Raw genomic sequence first — 19,007 nt, 5'->3', positions numbered from 1 at the left:
ACAATTTGCCCTGCAAAAACTCCTACTTAACCTTAAAGGTTCATCTCCACCCCTACCCCAGACACTTTCCCACACCATCCCCTCTTTGTAAGGAACTCTTCTTGTGCCTACCATAATCTGTGCATCGCTCCATTGTATATACTTTAACTCGAAGTCCTCTTTTCCATTGCTATCAGAATTAAGAGTTGAGCTGTTAACTGAGAAATTTGACTAAAGCTAGAGTTAAAAAAAGTACATATGGGGCTTCCCTGGTGGCGCAGTGGTTGAGAGTCCGCCTGCTGATGCAGGGAAAACGGGTTCGTGCCCCGGTCTGGGAAGATCCCACATGCCGTTGAGCGGCTGGGCCCGTGAGCCATGGCCACTGGGCCTGTGCATCCGGAGCCTGTGCTCCGCAACGGGAGAGGCCACAACAGTGAGAGGCCCACATACCGCAAAAAAAACACAAAAAAACAAAAAAACATATGTACTTAAAACATTTTATTTCAACTTAAAACATATAAACATTCATTTGCCAATTTTCTCGTGTATGACCAAGACATTTTCTTTGAGTATGGGTACTTGATTGGAATTCATTGTTCATTCTTAATTATACCGAACCTGGAATGCATCCTGTAAATTTCTAGTTTTGGTTTAAAAGAAAGAACTCAAGCCACTTGTGCCACAATCTGAGTGCATAATCCTTGATTTGTATGATATTTTTTCCCCTCAGCCAATCTTTTCAGTTGTATTGTCTATAACTAGTTCAATAGTAGTTTGTTTTTTCTTATGAAGACTTACCTTTATAGTCTTTCCAAGTCTTTATAAAATCTACATCATAGAAATAACAGTTGTGTTTCTTTTTTACTTACATTTTATTGGTTTGGTTTGTGTTGCATTTAATTAAAGTATGTATTTATAATACATGAAGATGGTTTGTGAAAGTACACTCAACTGATAGGAGCAGAGATGCTTCATAAAAAGCATGCTGTAGAGTTTAGTCATTGTTTTACAGAGGGAATAGACACTGTGTCAGTTAATCTGGCAAGTTGAATGGAGGTTGGTCTTATAAGAGAGTTTCTGCTGTAATTATTGTTACTGGTTATCTCCCTTCATTGCAAGATAAGTTCTTTTCTTTTTTTTTTTTTTTTTACAGTTCATACTTCATTTACTTATTCATTCATCCAACAGATGTTTATCAGGTTCAGTCTAGAGCCAGGCACTAAGCTGGGTGCTGGGGGTACCAAGATGAATTAGACTCGGATCTTGTCCTCGAGATGTTCATGGTCTAGTGGGGAAAATAAGGTACATCTTGATGGAAGCATCCTGGAGGGACACCTGTAGAATGTGTATGAGTTTGCCAGGTGGGTAAACGCTTCTGCAACCACGAAGGGCAGAGAAGTAAGCAGCTATAGAGTGACTGTCCCCCGGGGAACCTTTGGCAATGTCTGGAGACATTTTTGGTTGTCACAACTGGGGAAAGGGATGCTACTGGCATCCCAGTGGATAGAGACCAGGAATGCTGCTCAACATCCTACAATGCTTCATTCAAGATAAGTTCTTACAAGGAAAGGACTATGCATATTTTCATTTTTGTGTATCTAACCTTTACCTATGCACAGTGCCTACTACTTACATACAATACATATTTGTTGGATGAGTGAACAAATTCTTATGTAGGTCATACTAAATTTGAATAATCAGAAAGAACACTGGACTGGGAATCATCTAGTATAGACAGATCATTGGCCCTGGAGCCAAACTGGGGTTTGAACTTTTCCTCATTTGTATTCTTGAGCAGATTACTTACTCTTTTTCATTTGAGGAATGAGGATAACAGCAGCCTTTGGGTTGTGCGAGGATTAAATGGGAATGTGAAGTGTCTAGCATTAAGTACCTGACATAGTAAGCAGTTAACAAGTGCTAATTGTCCTGATGATGCTTATCACTAATGAGGAGAATGTGGGAATTCACTTGGTCCAACTTTTCTCATCAAGAGACTTGAAGTATATAATCTGAGTTTCCTTCCAGCTGCTCTAAAATTTTCTTTCTATAAACAATGTTTCATGTTTTAGGTAGATTTATATAACAAATATATGGGTAATCCTTGATTTTGGCACATTTGTAGACTCAATAAAGTAGGTAATTAATTAGGTGATCATCACCTTACACCTTGTAGAACAAATACTTTCAGGCTTTAGAACATCTTTTGTTAGTGAGTTGAACTCTAATATAAGGTGTGAAGAACAGCCCAGCTCCACTAATCATTGTGATGCTGTCTATATAAGAGCTAAGGTAGGAGATAGAGAAGGAAGTGTGAGGAGGTTGTTTGGAAACATTAGCTTAGAAGAAGTGAGATAATGAACACTTGAAAGTTAATTTATGGACAAACTAAACTTTTTGAACCATAGATACGTATTTGTTATCAATACAAAGCTAGGTTTTGGGTTTTCATGTTTTTTAAAAAAAATTATTTATTTATTTATTTATTTTTGGATACATTGGGTCTTCGTTGCTGTGCACGGGCTTTCTCTAGTTGCGCAAGCAGGGGCTACTCTTTGTTGCAGTGCGTGAGCTTCTCTTTGCGGTGGCTTCTCTTGTTGCGGAGCACAGGCTCTAGGCACGTGGGCTTCAGTAGTGCGGGCTCTAGATCGCAGGCTCAGTAGTTGTGGTGCACGGGCTTAGTTGGTCTGTTGCATGTGGGATCCTCCCGGACCAGGGCTTGAACCCGTGTCCCCTGCACTGGCAGGCGGATTCCCAACCCCTGCGCCACCAAGGAAGTCCCTGGGTTTTCATGTTGAGCACATTTTCTTCCTGAATAAAAAAGGGGGATAGGGTGAGAAAGATGGAAACAAAACACTTTTTTTTTTTGGAGTGACTCTGAGGTTATTTTCCAATGTACATCCCCAATTTTTGTTTGTTTAAAGAAATAAGTGAATTAGCTGAATTCTTTTCAGTATTCATTCCACAGCTGATGCTAATAGTTTTTATATTTCAGTTGTTATTTAGTATGGAAGAAGATGAGTTCTTTGGAGAAGAAACGTTCCAGCATTATTGTGCAGAATTCATTAAACATTCACAGAAGATAGGCGATGGCTGGGAATGGAGAATTTCAAAGGTAAGAAAATTTTATTTTCTATTTCAATGGGGTTTTTTTGTTTCACCCCCCACAAAAACCTCAGTAATTGAAAGTAATGTATGAAAGCTAGTTTGATTTAGTAGAAGGCTTAAATTGAAGAATGTTTTAAAACAGATGTCCATTTTATTACTTCAGCTATATATACTCATTATAATTAGGCTAATGAAGTATTATCTACAAAAGTCCTTAGGTGAACTGCTTTAATTTAATAATAAGAGTTGTTAGCATATTAATTATCTGAATGTAAACAGATGCTTCTGTGGTGCTTCAAACCATTTGCTTACACTATTAATTGTCTTAGGAGACTACTTTTGTCCAGAGAGTGGAAAGATAATCCAGAAACCAAACCATAGTCAAATAATCACAAATTCTGAAATATTGAGGACTGTATTCACTGGGAATTTCTTAATAATATAAATACTTCCAAAACATTATTTCTTTTGATTCTATTCAGTAGTAATAATGTAAAAGGTCTATGTACTCATTTATTTCCACACATACATTTAGTAAGGTTCTCTGCCAAAAGCTCTTTAAGAGTTCCTTGAAATCCTGTTCTTAGAGAATAAGTAAGTTTTCTCTACTTGACATTTTATCTGATCCATGAAAAAGTGGTGAATCCTGATTCTCTGCTGATTAGCTCTGTTTCCTATATGAAATCTGAGAAATGAGAATAGTTTTGAGCTTATTCCTATGATTCAGATCTAGAGGCTAGGGAAATGCAGGCCTTGATCAGATCTAGATTGTCACTGGGAGGAGAAGCCATGATTCCTCTTGGGTCGTATATCAGCTAAGCTTTGACAGGGGAGCTCATGTGAGGGTTCAGAGGTATAGTCAATTTCTTGTGGTGGATTCTAGCCCCACTCTCTAAGCTAGTGATGGGACAGTTCATAAACTTTTAAGGCATCTCTTGCTCTAGGGTAACATGACCTTACAACATCTTTTATTAATTTTGTTCCTGAGTATTTAATAATTTTGTTTGCTATTGTGTTTGAATTTTTATTCATCTTATTTCTTCTATGATTATTATTGACATATAAAAGAACTGCTAATTTTTGTATATTAATTTTGTAACCATTCAGTCATCTTACTGAATTCTCCTGTTAATTTTCATAATTTTTCAGTGATTTCTCTTGTGTCTTCTAGGTAGAGTGAGGTTATCTGCAAATGAGGAATTTTTTGTTGCCTTCTTTGTAATATTTCTCCCTACTATTTTATGAACTGAGTAGAAAAATGTTAATAGTAATAACAGCTCTCTTTGTCTTCTTCCTGACTTTAATATTAATGCTTCTGATATGTAATGATTAAAATGTTGGTTGTTTATTCATTGAATGAGAATAGGTTTCTGACCCCTTTTGTCCTGTAATAATTTGTGTGATTATTCCTTGGGAACTTTCCCTTTTTACCAGGTTAAAAAAAAAAAAAGAATTTTTCTTTTATCTTAAGTTGGAGGCAGGATAATAGAGATTCCTGTTACCATTTCAGTGACCTAGCAGAGTTGGGGAGCAGAAAGGTAGGGAGGAAGTTGGGTCTGTGTGTGTGTGTATGTGTGTGTGTGTGTGTATGTGTGTATGTGTGTGTGTTGGGGGACTCTGGGGAAGATCTCCAGGAGACAAATTATATGTCAGAAGTTTCTTCACTGAATTTGTTGAAACTAGTGCCATAAGAACCAGTTTCCAGGATTTGTTTTTATTCTGGCCTGGCCTCTACTTCACGGATGGGTATGGCTAAGTCTAGTTTCTTGTTTGCTGCCACTTTCTGCTGAGTTCCCTACCCTTTGGAGTAACAATTGCACCTCTAATTAAGGACTGTTCTCTTTAATGTGGGGGTAAGCCTGTAGATAGTATCAAAACAAAACAAAACATTCATCAGAGAAAATCTTTATAGCCTTAGGGTAAGGACTGCAAACTCAAAAGTCTGAGAAGACCTGGCTGGGTAATGTAAGTGGGTCACGCTGCCAGGGACAAGACAGAATGGACACTGAGTCTTGGGGCCTGTGGCTGACCAGAGTGCTTGGCCTGAGGCCAGGTTGGAAACATGGACCCAGGGGTTTACCAGATCTTCCAAGAAAAGTAAAAAAGATTTGGGGGTAAAATCTAAATTTTTAAAGGTTGGCAACTAATTAAAAAAGATATTTTTTAAACACAGTGAGGACCAAACCCAACATGCCAGTGATGTATAATATGTGGGCTCTGTGTGGCCAGTGGGTGACTTCTGGGACTGGGTGTCTGCATGGTGTTGACTGCGGTTTCTCACGCAGCCCTGCCTCAGTGCATGCTGTTGTTCTGAATTAGGAAAAGGGGCTCCAGCAAGGAGATCCCTCTCTTCTGTATTTTGGAATATTAGTATTTTTACTACTTAATTTCTGCAGTTCTATACCCAGTTTAAGAAGGAAATTGTGAATCAGTCACTTGTTTATTTCCTTTAACCTTCCATCTGTATTACATCTCAGGCTTTGTGGGACTGTTTGGAGACAATACTTAGAATATTCTTTTACTTTTTAGGCTCCAGAAATTAATTTTTATATTAAAAATAGTTGTATTGATGTATAATTGACAAACAATAAACTGCACATATTTAAAGTGTATAATTTGATAAGTTTTTGACATATGTACGGACCTTGAACCTTCACTACAATCATGAGAGTGAACATATCCGTCATCCCCAAAAGTTTCCTAATACAACTTTTTAATGCCTCTCTCTGCCCCTTTTTGCCGCTTATTTTTTAAAAAACCTTTGTTTATCCCTGTATGTAGAGGCTCCTTTAAAGAGTACATATATTGTCACTCATACCTTCAGGTTTGTTCATAAATCACTTTGGTACCATCCATTTTATTTTTTAATTTTAAAGTAATTTTGACAATGTTTAGAGAATTGGTATAATTCAACTTTTTATATAAGGCAAAGCATCATTTTTCCTGCAAAGTTGATGAGAAAAGCAATGTGAATTAATGAAACATGTAAATAATTTAAAATTTTTAAAAGGAAGAAGTTTCTTAAAATAATCAAAATAGTCCTAATTTTTATATCTGGAGGTATGCAGATTAAGGAGAATACTTCTAAATCAATATTTTTTCAGTGGGGCTTAATTCTGTTGGCATCTGGGCAGGATAGTTCTTCTTGTTCTCCTACCCCCATCATCTCCAAACCCTTCAGGAAGGCGGTACACTTTTGTTGAGAGCCATTGTTTAACATGATGGTCTGTCAGATATTAAAGATAGTGGTTAATAGCATGGGCTTCAGAGTTAGATAGACCTGAGTACAAATCCTGACTCTACCATTTACTAGCTGGATTTTAGACAAATTACTTAATGTCTCCAAACTTCATTTTCTTTACCTATAAAATAGGAATAATAATAATACTCACCTAACATGGCTATTGTATACGTTAAATGAGATTTGCATTCAAAAAGTTTAGCACAGTTTCTGGCACGTGGACAGTTATATTGTGGTTATAATTTTTAGTTGGTTGTTTGAAATTTTCAGCATCTTTTGTTATAGAAATAAAGCTATGAATGAAATTGTAGTTAGCTTTTCAGAAACCTTTATGAAAATCTATTAGCACCAAATATACCGTAATGGTCTGTAGTGTATTGTTCTGAATTCTCTACAATAAGAAAGGGGAGCAGAAGATGGTAAATAACAATGAATGCAATTGTTTGAAACACATTATAGGGTTACATTGTTTTATTGCACTTTGCTTTATTGCACTTTATGGATATTGCATGTTTTACAAATTGAAGTTTTGTGGTAACCCTGCCTCGAGCAAGTCTATTGGTGCCACTTTTCCAACAACATTTGCTCACTCGTGTCTCTGTGTCATATTTTGATAATTCTCACAGTATTTCAAACTTTTTCATTATTTTATTTGTTATGGTGATCTGTGACCAGATCAGTGATCTTTCATGTTAGTATTGTGATTGTTTTGGGGTGCCAGGAATCCTGCCCATTAAGACAGCGAACTTAATAAATGTGTGTGTTCTGACTGCTCCACTGACTGGCCATTGCCCCATCTCTGTCCCTCTCCTCGGGCCTCCCTATTTCCTGAGACACAACGATATTGAAATTAGGCCAATTAATAACCCTACAATGGCCTCTAAGTGCTCAAGTGAAAGTAAGCATTGCCTATCTTCACTTTGAATCAGAAACTGGAAATGATTAAGCTTAGTGAGGAAGGCATGTCAAAAGCTGAGTAGATCAAAACCTAGGCCTCTTGCACCAAACATTTAGCCAAGTTGTAGATGCAAAGCAGAAGCTCTTGAAGGAAGTTAAGTGTGCTACTCCAGTGAATATGCGAATAATAAGAAAGTGAAACAGCCTTACTGCTGATAAGAAGAAAGTTTTAGTGGTTGGGATAGAAGATCAAACCAGGACAACTTCCCATAAGCCAAAGCCTAATCCAGAGGAAGGCCCTATCTCTTCAATTCTATGACGGCTGAGAAAGGTGAGGGAGTTACAGAAGAAAAGTTTGAAGCTAGCAGAGTTTGGCTCATGAGGTTTCAGGAAAGAAACTATCTCCATAACATAGAAGTGTGAGGTGAAGCAGCAGGGGCTGAATGTAGAAGCTGCAGCAAATTATCCAGAAGATCTAGCTAAGATCACCAATTAAGGTACCTACACTAAACAACAAATTTTCAGTGTAGACAAAACAGCCTTCTATTGGAAGAAGATGCCATCTAGGACTTTCACAGCTAGAGAGGAGAAGTCAATGCCTGGCTTCAAAACTTCAAAGACATAAAGGCTGACTGTCTTGTTAGGGGCTAACACAGCTGGTGACTTTGACTTTAAGTTGAAGCCAGTGCTCATTTATGATTCTGAAAATTTTAGGGCCCTTTAGGTTATGCTAAATCTACTCTGCCTGTGTTCTATAAATGGAGCAAAAAAGCCTGGATGATAGCACATCTATTTATAAGTGGTTTACTGAATATATTAAGCCCACTGTTGAGACATACTGTTCAGAAAAAAAGATTCATTTCAAAATAGTACTGGTCATTGACAATGTACCTAGTCACCCGAGAGCTCTGATGGAGATGTACAACAAGATTAATATTGTTTTCATGCTTACTAACACAACATCCATTCTGCAGCCCATGGTTCGAGTAATTTCAACTTTCAAGTCACATTTTGTAAGAGATACATTTCATAAGGTTATAGCTGCCAAAGATAGTGATTCCTCAGTTGGATCTGGGCAAAGTCAGTTGAAAGCCGCCTGGAAAGGACTCACCATTCTAGGTGCCATTAGGAACACTGTGATTCATGGGAAGAAGTCAAAATGTCAACATTAACAGGAGTTTGGAAGAAGTTGACTAATCCTCATGGATGACTTTGTGGGGTTCAGTACTTCAGTGGAGGAAGTCACTGCAGATGTAGTAGAAATAGCAAGAGAACTAGGATTAGAAGTGGAGCCTGAAGATGTGACTGACTTACAGCAATCTCATGATAAAACTTGAACAGATGAGGAGTTGCTTCTTACGGATGAGCAAAGAAAGTGGTTTCGTGAGATAGAATCTACTCCTGGTGAAGATGCTGTGACGAACTGACAACAAAGGATTTAGAATATGACATAAACTTAGTTGATAAAGCAGAAACAGGGTTTGAGAGGACTGACTCCAGTTTAGAAAGAAATTCAAAATGGGTAAAATGCTATCAAACAGCATTGCATGCTACAGAGACATCGTTGGTGAAAGAAGTGGTCAGTCAATGTTGCAAACTTCATTGTTGTCTTATTTTAAGAAATTGTCCCAACCTTCAGTGACTGCCACCCTGATGAGTCAGCAGCCATCAACATCGAGACAAGACACTCCACCAGCAAAATGATTATGACTCACTGGAGGCTCAGATGATGGTTAACATTTTTTAGCAATAAAGTATTTTTTGTTCATACAATGTGTTTTTAGACCTAATGCTATTGCACACTTAATATAGTGTATACATAACTTTTATATGCATTGGGAAACATAACTTAGTATAGTGTAAACATAACTTTTATATGCATTGGGAAACCAAAAAATTCATGTGACTCACTGTATTGTGTTATTTGCTTTATTGTGGAGGTCTGAAACCTAGCCCTTTATATCTCCAGTATATGTCTGTATATATCTTAAAAACCCATGGGCTCATAATGTTAGAGAAGGAGGGAGGGATGGGGGGTGGGGACAAAGAGAGAGAGAGAGAGAGAGAGAGAGAGAGAGAGGGAGTGGAGCAGAAGAGACTCCAAACCTAACTCACTGAACACCACTGGGAGTATCTAGGACAACTCATCAACTCCTTGGTCTGAAAATTGTTAGTCAAAAGGAAAGAAATAAGCATTTATCCTGTCTTTCCTGTATGAATTATATCTCATAGTAACCAAATAGCCTAATTTGATAAGGAAAACTTTTTTCTTTTTTTTTTTTTTTTTTTTATTTTTTATTTTTATTTTTTTTATTTTTATTTTTTGCTTTATCACAAATTTAATCAGTTATATGTATACATATGTTCCCATATCCCCTCCCTTTTGCGTCTCCCTCCCACCCTCCCTATCCCACCCCTCCAGGCGGTCACAAAGCACCGAGCTGATCTCCCTGTGCTATGCGGCTGCTTCCCACTAGCTATCTACCTTACGTTTGGTAAGGAAAACTTTTTTCCCTGAGAATTCCATCTAATAAATATAGAAAGGATGATAGAATTAGGAAGTCATCACTTTTCAATCCCTAATGAAATGAATTAGTCAACAATAATCAGTAGATGAAAATATAAGGTGAAAAATTGATGTGAAGTTTACAAAAGAGGGATTGATCTATCATTACCTGAACCTAGCATTCAATCTTATCATTACTAAAAATAGGATATCCAGATATTATGTACTTTCTGAAGTTTTATAACCTGAATCACAGAGCACAGTCCATGGAGTATTCTTGCCCCCAAAGATGAACCTGAATAGAACCAATTAAGGAAGACAAGTGATAGAAGACCAAGTTAATTGACACCACAGGACAAATAGAAAAATCCAGAAATCTAAAGGATATTTGACCCAGTTTCCTTAAAAAGTTAATGGTAGGATAAAGAAGTGAGGAGGAGGACTGCACTTCTAACTATTTAGAATTAAGGACCAGTTTTTTGTTTTGTTTTGTTTTTAAAATATCCTTGGGGCAGCAACCAGTAAGCTGTCCCGGTGCGCAAAACTAGTGTGCAGCTCAGATCATGTAAGACTCAATCATGGGAGGGTGAGATTACCAGCCTGGTTCACTAGATGGGTCCACTGACCATGCACTTGGGTGTGTTGACAGTGTCAACTTGCTATGAAAGTTTCTAAGTCCTTACTTTCCTTTTCTGAATTTATCTTATTGACCCATAACAAAGAATTTGCAGATTAAGAACAGTTTTGGGACTGGTAATTTACAATTAGTCCTTGAATTGGCACCAGTTCAGACCACATTTTGAGTAGCACTACTCTAAATTAATAGAAATCAGGAGGCATAGCCTAATGTAATGTGTGAACCTTCTTTGGACCCTGACTCAAATCAACTGTTTTTACAGGACCTTTTTTGAGACAGTTGGGGATATTTGATTATGGACTAAGGTATAAAATGATACTAATGAGGTTAGCAAAGAAAAAAATACACCAGGGATAGATGAAGCAAATGTGGCAAAATCATGACATATATTGAATATAAGTAATGTGTATATAGGTTTAATTTTGGTACTGTTCTCTCTACGTTTTTGTATATTACATATATGCTTCCTTTTCTTCAGTGTCATCACAATTTATTCTTCACCCTAAACTTTATTCATCATTACAAATGTTCTTAGCCTTCTTAGATTCAGAGCCCTTTTGGGAATTTGTGCAGTTTAAAACTTCAAAGCAACTTGCCTTCTAAAATTTTTTCTTTTGTTTTTGTGTTTTTACTCACTGGCTATGAGTACATTAGTTCTGTGATATCACCTTCTACAGGTTATTGATAAAATAATTTCCCATAGCTTTTCAACTATATTCTCTCACTTTTGTATAGCAGAAACAGGAAGAGAGACCATTCAGATACTGAAAACAAAATATTCTATTCTATTAATACTAATTTTGAGATTAAATTTTATACAAATAACACTAGATTATTTTGTATGTTACTCTTTTTTAAAAAAAATTTAAATTGAAGTATAGTTGATTTACTTTGATTTACAATGATATGCAGAAGAATTGTTTATTTTATTTTATTTTATTTATTTTGGCCTCATTGCATGGCATGCAGGTGGCATGAGGGACCTTACAAGACCAGGGATCAAGCCCATGCCCTCTGCAATGGAAGCACAGTGTCTTAACCACTGGAACGTCATGGAAGTCCTGTTATTCTTAAAGAAGAATTAAAAGGCCTCTGCTCCCCACCCCCTATTAATCCCTGTCTCTTCAGTTAAACCTACTTGATTATATCTTGAAATTTCATAGCAGCACACTAGAAATATTTTGATTATTTCCCTGACAGCTTAGGAACCCTTATTGAAAGGGCTTATTTCCTAATTTATATAGAGTAAAAATTTTAAATTTTATTTTATTCTTAGAAATTTAAATAATTTAAATTTCTTTTTGATTCCTGATTTTTTTTTTTTGGTACGCGGGCCTCTCACTGTTGTGGCCTCTCCCGTTGCGGAACACAGGCTCCGGATGCGCCGGCTCAGCGGCCATGGCTCACGGGCCCAGCCTCTCTGCGGCATGTGGGATTTTCCTGGACCGGGGCACGAACCCGCGTCCCCTTCATCGGCAGGCGGGCTCTCAACCACTGCGCCACCAGGGAAGTCTTTGATTCCTGATTTTTCATTCCGTTTTAATTCCTTCCTTTCAGAAGTCTTTCTCTCCGATTAATTCACATTGATTTTCTTAAAACCCTTCAACATTATCCTAATTACATCAAATTAATATTTTTAAAATAAATTCTAAAATATTTCCACATCTTACTTCATTCCATCTTTTAACACTATCTTGTTAGAAAACCCACCCTACCCTTCCCATCAATCCTGCTGCCATGCTGACTTTCTCACCTTGTTTATTTGCACAGATATCTTTATTTTTAACGTCTTACTATGAAAAATTTTAAGCATACAAAAGCAAAGAGAATAGTATAATGAATTCCTATGTACCTATCACTTAACTCCCACAGTTACCAACTCACAGCCAGGAATATACTGTTTCAAAGCATATATCATGAAGTGACATGATATATCTCAATTTAATTAAGTTGGTTTTCTTTTTTCCCCTTCCCCCATATGTCTTAAAATTATGGGTTTTTCAAGTGCACTCTAAATTTATTTATCATTAATATTAAAATTAATGATCTCAGAAAAAGACTCTAGAGACATAAAATATTATTTCTACAAATTTTTGTTTATTTTAAAAATTATGGTAAAATACATATACATAACATAAAATTTATCATCTTAACCATTTTTTTTTTTCGCGGTACTTGGGCCTCTCAGTGATGTGGCCTCTCCTGTTGCGGCCTCTCCCGTTGCGGAGCACAGGCTCCGGACGCGCAGGCCCAGCAGCCATGGCTCACGGGCCCAGCCGCTTCGTGGCACATGGGATTCTCCCAGACCGGGGCACGGACCCGCGTCCCCTGCCTCGGCAGGCGGACTCTCAATCACTGCGCCACCAGGGAAGCCCAATCATAACCATTTTTAAGTCTATAGTTCAGTAGCCTTAAGTACATTCACATTGTTGTGCAACCAAGTTCCAGAACTGTTTTCATCTTGCAAAATCGAAACTCTATACCCCTTAAACACTAACTCCTCATTCCTCCCTTCCCCAGCCCCTGGCAACTACCCTTCTACTTTATATGAATTTGACTACTCTAGGTAGTTCATATAAAGGGAATCATACAGTATTTATCTTTTTGTGACTGGCTTATTTCACTTAGCATGATGTCTTCGAAGTTCACCCATTATTTCTACAAATTTTGACTTAGGGATTTATAAAGTAGAGAAGTAAACAGAGAATTGGGGGTGAATTTCCATTAGATGATGGCATCTTGAATTACATAGCCTCATTCTGTTAAGAGATTTCATTTCTTTTATTTTGAAGCACGACATTATTAAAGAGAGTTAAAAATGCTTTCTGTGTGTGTCTGGTAAGACTAATTTTTCATCATGTCTCCAATTTGCTGATACTATATAAATCCTACTGGCTAGTTCTATCAGAAACATAATCAAATTCGAGAGTAAATAATGGAATTAATATCTTTTTTTTTTTTTTTTTTTTTGCTGTACGTGGGCCTCTCACTGTTGTGGCCTCTCCCGTTGCGGAGCGTAGGCTCCGGATGCGCAGGCTCAGCGGCCATGGCTCACGGGCCCAGGCGCTCTGTGCCATGTGGGATCTTCCCAGACTGGGGCACGAACCCATGTCCCCTGCATCGGCAGGCAGATTCTCAACCACTGCGCCACCAGGGAAGCCCTGGAATTAATATCTTAAATACAGTTATTTTACTTTGCCTATGCATTCATTTTTGTGGTATTTATACATTGAGTTGTTGGAAGTAAGGCTTTCTATTTTAAAGGTGAAATATTAACTATCCTCTTATACTTTTTGATCTCTATGTACACAATATCCTTAGATAGATTCTTTGCTAAAATTTAGTGACACTTTTAAGGTTTACGAAAAGAATAGATGTTTCCCACAGGTTTCTTAGTATAATATTGCTTTATGTGAGTAACAAATAAATACATTTGTTGGTTTGAAATACTTAATTTTGCTTAACTTTTATTCTTCTTCCTCCAGCTTATTAAAAACATTTTTTATATATCCCAGTATTAATCCTTTTTAGGGTGGCTGTGGGCATGTTATTACTATTAGTTTTAGTGTAATGCTGTATTTGTTTAAGTCATCTACTGTGAGTTAATGAAATATCATTTCTGGCCCCAAATGTCACTAGATAAAGATTAAATATATTGCATTCACATAGTCTCTTGATTAGACTAAAGTAGAGTTTTTTTTAGTTTATCTTTGGAGATTAGGAGAAAAATGCACTTGGAGCAGCATGCTGTGTTTTTGTAACAAACATTGACTCATAGTTACACTAGGTTTTTCATTCATAATTTATTGTGTGTTATGATATGATCTGTCACTTAAGCATATGCAAATCTTAAGCAATCACTTCAAGAAGAACAAGTTGTATTACTTGTGAATTAAATATTTTTGAACACCATTTTTAAAGACTATCAAGAGTATCAGAAAGGAAAGCTGTAATACTTTACAAATTTATCAATTGAACTTAAACAGTGATAGTAATTGTGCACATTTAACAATTAAAAGCACATTCTTGGCTAACAGTGATGTTTGGGTTCATTGGGCAGGCTGGCAGGCTCTATTTCAAAAAGCCTCCTAGGGAGTGAACACTGGTAAGTTTATCAAGCCCAGGATCTGACCCTCAGATTCAGATAGAATGGAATGGAGCTGTCTCTCAAAGAGGGATCCACATCGAGCAATGTCAAATTATATATATATATATGTATATATATATCCTTTGACATTTGTATCCTGATATATATATATATCAGAATGTAATTTATTAATTTATAATGAATAGAATTGTCAAATGAACTGGAATGCTCCTGTCATTGTGATGATTCATTTTGTTTTGTAAGTGGGCAAATCACAATTGCGTGAACACAGAATGAGTACAAATTCTCATGTGTAGCTATATGAATGAAATATTTAGTGGCATAATCTAAGAGTGGCATCATACATCTGGCTCTGCAGTAGGGATAATCTTACCATTTGAGGCCAAGTTGTTTAAAGTAATGATATGTAGGGTAGGAAATCTCTTTCTTGAATAGTGTAGTGGGCAATGCTAATGTTTCCTCCACTGATCTCATTTTTTTTTTTAAGTTTTAATGACTGACCAGTCTCTTTTAGTTGCCATTTGATTATAGCCAAATCTTGCAGACTGGGGAGTTATTCTGTCTCTTTAGGGTAATTTGCCCATCTGCTCTGATGTATTATGAGTTAATTTCATGCTTGAACTTGAAAAATGCTTATTTCCAAAGCTTTGGATTGGGCCTCTAGTTACAGACATTACCCTGATCTTGAATGTTTGTAGAAATAGAAAAAAAAACCATAAAAGAATCACATTACCCTAATACAATTGTGGTTGTTTTGGTGAATTTCCTTCATGTGTAGGCTTTCATTTTTAGGTCCTCTTAAACACGTTTTGCTAAATTTCCCAAATGGGATTTTAATGGTGGTTCTTTTAAATTTAAAATATTGGAGTGAAATTACATATCTAAAACATTATCTTCCCTTTTAGGAACAGAACAGGTGTTCACTTTAAAGATTGATTCTGCTAGGTATATTTTGTAACTGGTTTCCTAAATGAACTGTCATACTACTTCTAGTGCTTTCAAAAATAATTATTTGGTGCTTTCCATGTCATCTGACATAGCAAAAATATGGTTTCTTTTCCAATATATATGGCTTCATTTTGGTCATATTGTTTTAGTGACAACTTCCAGAACTAATTGCATGCTATAGCAGCAATCACATGTATTCTTGCTTTACAGCATCCTTCTTTAGGCTCACAACACCTTTTTTTCTTCATTTTGTGTCAAGATAACTTAAATAAACGAATAAACTTGAGATAACAATTGACCTGCCCAAGTCTGAGCTACCACTGGAGCAAGGACCCAGGTCTTTGGACCACTACAGTCCCGAATTTCCATTTATTTATCTTCTTCTAAATACTAGCCTTTGTACAAAGTTTAATCACATAAGTGATCTCACAGATTAGAGTTCGGTAACCTCAAGCTCCGAAAATTGAGCTCCTCATCTTTCAACCTCCTGTCAGTTGAATTCTTTGTTTTAGTAGATGGCTCTACCATCCTTCTGGCTCAGGCCATAAACCTGAAGCCTTTTACATTCCTCTGTCTCCTCAATACATAGACCTGATGGATCATTATATCAGTTATTCCACCTTTAAAAATCTCTCACATTGGCTTACCTCTGCCTCCTCTGCCCTCCTTTCCCATTGCCACTGTGGCTCAGGCCATTGTTTCTGCTTTCTGTCTCTGATCTCGCCCTCTGCCAATCTGACTTCCACCCTGACAAAGTGATGTTATAAAACACATTTCCAATCCATTACTCCCTGGTTAAGATCCTTTAGTGATTCTCCATTATTTCAGGATATAGTTTAGGGTCTTTAGCTAAGCATACACAGCTCATGCCTAAAAAAGATGCACTATTTTAAGCCTGGCTTTGTTTGCTCAACATTCAGTTATGCATAACTTTATGGTCAGTGATTGGTCAGAGGTTATGCTTGGACACCTGAGCATGATGGATGGAGTAAGACTTCCACCCTTCCCAAAGGATCTATATGTGGGCTGGGGAGCACATTTAAAGTTCAGGCAGGTTTCTACTCTGCCCTGCCTTTTAGTTTCTCCCATGTCCTCTGTTCATGTGAGCAGCTCCACCATCAGCCCAGGACTTGAAGCCAGTATGGTTTTCTTGAGGCATGTGGGTGGAGGCAGCCAGGGTTGTTTGCAGAGTTCAAGCCCCTCTGTGGTCTCTCATTTCCAGGATCTACCTATTACCCTTATGGTTTTGTTGTCGGGAGGTTGCTTGTCCCAACTGGGATGGCTACCTCAGACTTGCTCCTGAAATTGCTACATTTGCTGGCGATGCTGCTGGACTGCATATTTTCATCTTTGGCGCCAGATCAGTTGAGCCTCTCTGGCCTTGAAGCTGCCCTAGCCTACGGTCCAGGGAGAACCCTATCCCTGACCACCTGACCACAGGGGAGGGATGGCAGCAGCCCCAGGCAGGAGTGTCACAGAGTCCCACTGTTCTTACCCTAATTTCAACAGTGTTTCATGAATAAGTACTTCTTACTAAGTTATTTGACTTTGGTTGATTACCAGAATCCTGAATTTTTTTTAACAATTTTGAACAGTTTCCAAGTTGTTTTTTGGAGAAGATTTGAAGTCCTGCCTCCTGACGCCACAGGGTGATTTTAATTTACATTATCCTAAAAACTAGTTCATTTGAGCACCTTTTCATATCTTTATTAGTTTATTGTACCTTCCTTTGTGATTTGTTTGGTTAAGTCTTTTGCCCATAATCACTACATATTTTTTTTGAGATTAAATGTAAGCAGATAGGTAACCCCACCCTCAAGTTTGGCTTAGAAGCCTGCCCCTTCTCTGTAGTTTCATATAATTGACACACAGTTTTGTATGGTGGTTATCTGTATACTTGCCTGATTCCCCACAGTAGTCTGAAAGCTCCTTGACTGCAGGAATTTTGTTTCTGTATCCTCACTTCTATATCCTTGGTGCTTAGTGTAGTAAGCACTCTATATGCATTTCTTTTTTAAAAAAATTTAATTAATTAATTAATTTATTTATTTTTGGCTGCATTAGGTCTTTGTTGCTGCACATGGGCTTTCTCTAGTTGAGGCGAGCAGGGGCTACTCTTCAATGCGGTGCACGGGCTTCTCATTGCAGTGGTTTCTCTTTGTTGCGGAACACAGGCAGTAGGCGTGCAGGCTTCAGTAGTTGTGGCATGCAGGCTCAGTAGTTGTGGCTTGCGGGCTCTGAGCGCAGGCTCAGTAGTTGGGGTGCACGGGCTTAGTTGCTTAGTGGCATGTGGGATCTTCCCGGACCAGGGCTCAAACCTGTGTCCCCTGCATTGGCAGGCGGATTCTTAACCACTGCACCACCAGGGAAGCCCTCTGCCAGGTTTTTTATTTGTGTAAATGCATCTCATTGTATTTCATTTCATTGTATAATATATTGTTTGAAATAAATGGGTCATTGACTAGTATTTGAAAACCTATTTGTTTTATAAGAATTTTCATTAAATAGTAAAATTCCTTTTTAGTAGAATGAATCATTGGGTCCAATGTTATTATGTAATGTTATCGGCGACCTCTAAATTTATTGCTGCTAAGCTCACTGGTAAATTCTTTGATCTTTTAGTAGTATTTGACAAGGATTGATCATTCTTTTCTCCTTGAAATACTTTTTTCGTTTGGTGTCCTTACTCTCTTGGTTTACCGCCTATATTACTCTTCACTCCTTTTCAGTCCTCTTTGCTGTCTTTTCTTTTTTCCATAACCTCATAATATTAGGGCACACAGGCACACTGACTTTCTTGCTGTTCCTCCAACACACCAGACAAACACTGCCTCCTGGGGGCCTCTGAATTGGCTGGGCCCTCTGTTTAGAACCCTCTTCTTCCAGATATGACTAACTGCCCCCATCCCTCTGTCCTCCCATCCCATGTGTTTCCTCACATGTCACCTTCTTTCTGAGGCTTCCCTGACCACCCTATTCAATATTTCAAACTACTTGGTCCACCTACCTACAGCCTCACTCCTGATTTCCCTTATCCTCTTCTACATTTTCTTTTTCTCATACTATTATTCAGCTTCTAACATGCTCAGTAATTTACTTATTTATTATGTTTACTGTTTAATGTCTCTCTTTCCCTGCTCAGGCTATGAGGACAGAGGTCTTTATTTTGTTTGCTGATATGCCCAAAGTAACTAGAATATCACTGGGTATAAAGTAGGTACACAAACAGATATTTGCTAAATGAATGATTGAATATCTGATTTTCTGGAAAGAAGAAAAATCTACACTTTGTCTGAAGAATTTTATTAGACAAAAATTTTTATTTGAAAAAATATGAGAAATTTAAAAAAATGCCAATGTTCTTCTTTTATACCTTAATTGATGAATTAGGATCCATGAAAACACCATAAAATTTACATAAAAAGTTAATAAGTAGCATTCAAATAACCTCTTCAGGGCAGTCTTTTTAATAAAACTGGCATTTTTGTAAAAATGGAATTCTTCTATAATGATATGCAGTATAGCAGAATTTAATGCATACTTTAGATTTTAAAATAACCGTATAACAGTGTGTTGAGTGGGA

At 37.4% G+C, this 19,007-nt stretch overlaps 1 protein-coding gene across 1 annotated transcript in view; it reads left to right on the top strand.

Moving 5' to 3' along the window:
* ATG10 (autophagy related 10) overlaps nucleotides 1-19,007 on the top strand; it is a gene marked incomplete at its 3' end in the record, with an annotated part of 229,136 nt that overhangs the window by 11,514 nt on the left and 198,615 nt on the right. Inside the window, exon 2 of the mRNA XM_079703821.1 lies at nucleotides 2,975-3,094. Within this exon, the coding sequence (XP_079559947.1) occupies nucleotides 2,987-3,094 (108 nt within the window). The 5' untranslated portion in view covers nucleotides 2,975-2,986. The remainder of the gene's footprint in view (nucleotides 1-2,974; nucleotides 3,095-19,007) is intronic.

Source organism: Hyperoodon ampullatus (genome assembly GCF_949752795.1).
Source record: "Hyperoodon ampullatus genome assembly, chromosome: 4".
In the NCBI taxonomy this organism is placed as follows: domain Eukaryota; kingdom Metazoa; phylum Chordata; class Mammalia; order Artiodactyla; family Ziphiidae; genus Hyperoodon; species Hyperoodon ampullatus.
This window is presented reverse-complemented; position numbering and strand designations above follow the sequence as displayed.